Raw genomic sequence first — 2797 nt, 5'->3', positions numbered from 1 at the left:
TTAAGTAAATAATAAAGATAGTATCACTTGTGTTTTACTTTTCATTTTGATAGTCGAATTTAACTTGGCGCCACAGTTGTTGATATCAATTCTTTTATACAAATGATACATATCATAAGATTAATAATTTGACATGGTATAAAGAGAGAGAGAAATAGGATTTAACCTTGCGCCAGTTTTTGATATCAAATCTTTTATAGGAGTGATATCATTAAAGTTATTATTATTTATATAATTTGGTATCCGCACGAATTACATGGAATTTAACTTAGCGCCAGTTTTGTTGATATCAAATCTTTTATAGGAATGATACATATCATTATAAGAATATCCTTGAAGAAAAAACATCAACTCGGTTAAACCTAATCGGTGATTCACTGTCAACCGTAAGTACTAAACAGCAAACGCGATTAGTCATCAGTTCCACGGCTGATTAAATAATTGGCGTTGGTGAAATCGGCCCAAATGATAGTTCTACACGAGAAACATACACGCTTAGCGCTTTTTTTACCTTTTTTTAAAAAGGTAAGTTTGTATACGATCATGTATTAATTGAATTACTACTTTTATAAGATAATATTAATTGAACAGCAGAGAATATTTATTCTAGCCTCACGTGTTCATACGTGTTCCTCTGTTCCATCGATGTGACAGATTCTAACCTGAATAGTTTAACGGTTACTAATATACATTATACATATATGCACTTGCATATATACCATATTGTAGTCTTTTATAGAACCGCGCGCCGAATTGTTTTTCCGGACTATAAACGTAATTAAAACTACTCTAGTAATCGCGAATTAAATTGCTAATCAATTTAATAATTTGATGCTACCATCAAGCATCATATTATAAAGATGTTAATATGTTGAAACTGTTAATAAATGTGGGGAGCGTCCCGCACCGACCGAGTCCTTTTATTATTTTGGAATCCGATAGAGGGCGCGAGATCTGAGGAGAGAATAAGAGAAGACTAGATGGTGGGAATTTTGCGAGGTTGGCGAGCGAATGAGTCTGGTGAGAACGAGAGTTCGAGAGCTGATAAGAAGTGTGTGTTCTTGCTTCGTTTGTACGATCCTCTGTATCACATTAAACCTTATATTACTCATCTAGACACTGAATTAATAAACATTATCCTACAAGAATTGGGGGTTCGGCCGCGATCAGTGATTGTGCGAACGGAACGAGACAAAAAGACGAAAGCAACGACGAAAGACGAAACAAGAGATAAAAGGAGGAAGACGAAAAAGACGAAAGTGAAGTCGTAAGACGAAAAGGGAAGACGAAAGACGAAAAATCAGTGATTGTGTGAACGGAACAAGACGCGAGACGAAAGCAACGACGAAAGACGAAGAGAAGAAAGTGAAGACGTAAGACGAAAAGAGAGGACGAAAGACGAAGAGAGACGACGAAAGACGAAGAGAGACGACGAAAGGCGAGTACGCAAAGCTCTAGAAAAGAGAGAGTGATAAGACGATAGAAGTAAGAAGACGCTAACTAACGCCGGAAGGTATATTTCTCCAGTGAAAGACGCGCGAGGTTAAGGTGTTTTTGTGTGATGTTGTCAAACCTACCGCCATAAAATGGTTGGTTATAAGAGTCTCGCTGAGATTGAAGCAATCAAGCTAAAGATACGTTCAGCGTCGACGGCGGCTACGACTGCGTTACATAACCTTATTTTCGGGAGAGAAGGCGATCGTAGAAATCTCCAGCGTCTCAGGGATTTCCCAGGATTCACGTTCCGCAAAGATTCTTCGGAATATGCAGACAAATTAGAATCCGCGCGCAAGCTTACAATTGGCGACTTGATTTCGTTCTGTAATATTCTTGGTTTGGAATATAGCGGTAACAAAGAGGAAATAATAATACGAATTCTGGATGGGCTATTAGATATCAATGCGCTTGTCTCTTCAGCTGACGAGGACGATTCAGAAGAAGACGAATGTGAATCTGACGAGATCGATGATGGCAAAGAACATAGAAACGACGACGATAACGAGGCGAGCGGCGAAGAGCAAGAAGAGAGACGTCCGGCAAGAGCAGTGGGTCAAACGCGCATGAAGTTTTCAATGACTTATCGAGATGTGTAGGATTCTATCAGAAATTTTAGTGGAAAGGATACTTATCCAATAGAGAGGTGGATAACGGAGTTTGAAGAAACAGCCGACCTGTTTGAGTGGGCGGAGATACAAAAAGTAGTGTTTGCCAAAAAGTCTTTATCCGGTCCGGCTAAGATGTTTATTGAAAGTGAAGGCGTTGTTCGTACATGGAAAAAATTAAAGACAATCCTTCAAGATGAATTTTCGGACAAGGTGAATAGCGCTCAGGTGCACGAGATGTTACGCAAAAGGAAACTAAAGAAGGAAGAGTCGCTGCAAGAGTATTATCTGGCAATGAAAGAATTGGCATCGCGAGGCAAAATTGAATCGGAAGCATTAATCCAGTATGTAATTGACGGTGTAGCCGATGACACTCAAGTAGGAATACTATGGGGATTCTAACTCAGGTCCTCTGAGGGGAGCGCGGGGTGCGGGGGATACTCGTAGGCGAGGGGAAGCGTAGCACGGGGATTCTTCGGTGGTGGGGGTATGACGTCATGCGGAATGGCAGTAAGATTTTGGGGACTGCAGTCACGTGCAAGACAACAAAAAAAACATCACAAAAAAAATGAAATATTGCCATGAACAAAAAACAAATAGTTATAGAACGAAAAGTGTTACAAAGGGTATATGCTCCAACCGTTTTTCGACCAAGATATAGCGTAATATAATTTTTCTGTTGAAATAACGTTTAT

At 39.5% G+C, this 2797-nt stretch overlaps 1 protein-coding gene across 1 annotated transcript; it reads left to right on the top strand.

The window, feature by feature from the left end:
- Positions 1-1586: 1586 nt before the first annotated feature.
- On the top strand, positions 1587-2504 carry LOC108763139 (uncharacterized). Its single transcript, XM_018510502.1, has 2 exons — positions 1587-2045; positions 2094-2504. Exons 1-2 carry the CDS (start codon positions 1587-1589, stop codon positions 2502-2504), a joined length of 870 nt encoding a protein of 289 aa, XP_018366004.1.
- The last annotated feature ends 293 nt before the right edge of the window (positions 2505-2797 follow it).

Source organism: Trachymyrmex cornetzi, unplaced genomic scaffold (assembly GCF_001594075.2).
Source record: "Trachymyrmex cornetzi isolate Tcor2-1 unplaced genomic scaffold, Tcor1.1 scaffold34, whole genome shotgun sequence".
Taxonomy (NCBI): Eukaryota; Metazoa; Arthropoda; class Insecta; order Hymenoptera; family Formicidae; genus Trachymyrmex; species Trachymyrmex cornetzi.
Note: the sequence above shows the minus strand (reverse complement) of the source record. Positions and strands in the feature narration are given on the sequence as shown.

Bases quoted from the DNA above. Each gene is read 5' to 3' on its own strand.
- LOC108763139 (XM_018510502.1), top strand. From the start codon at position 1,587: ATGGTTGGTTATAAGAGTCTCGCTGAGATTGAAGCAATCAAGCTAAAG. The intron at 2,046-2,093 runs GTGGGTCAAACG...CGAGATGTGTAG, and splicing joins AGAGACGTCCGGCAAGAGCA to GATTCTATCAGAAATTTTAG.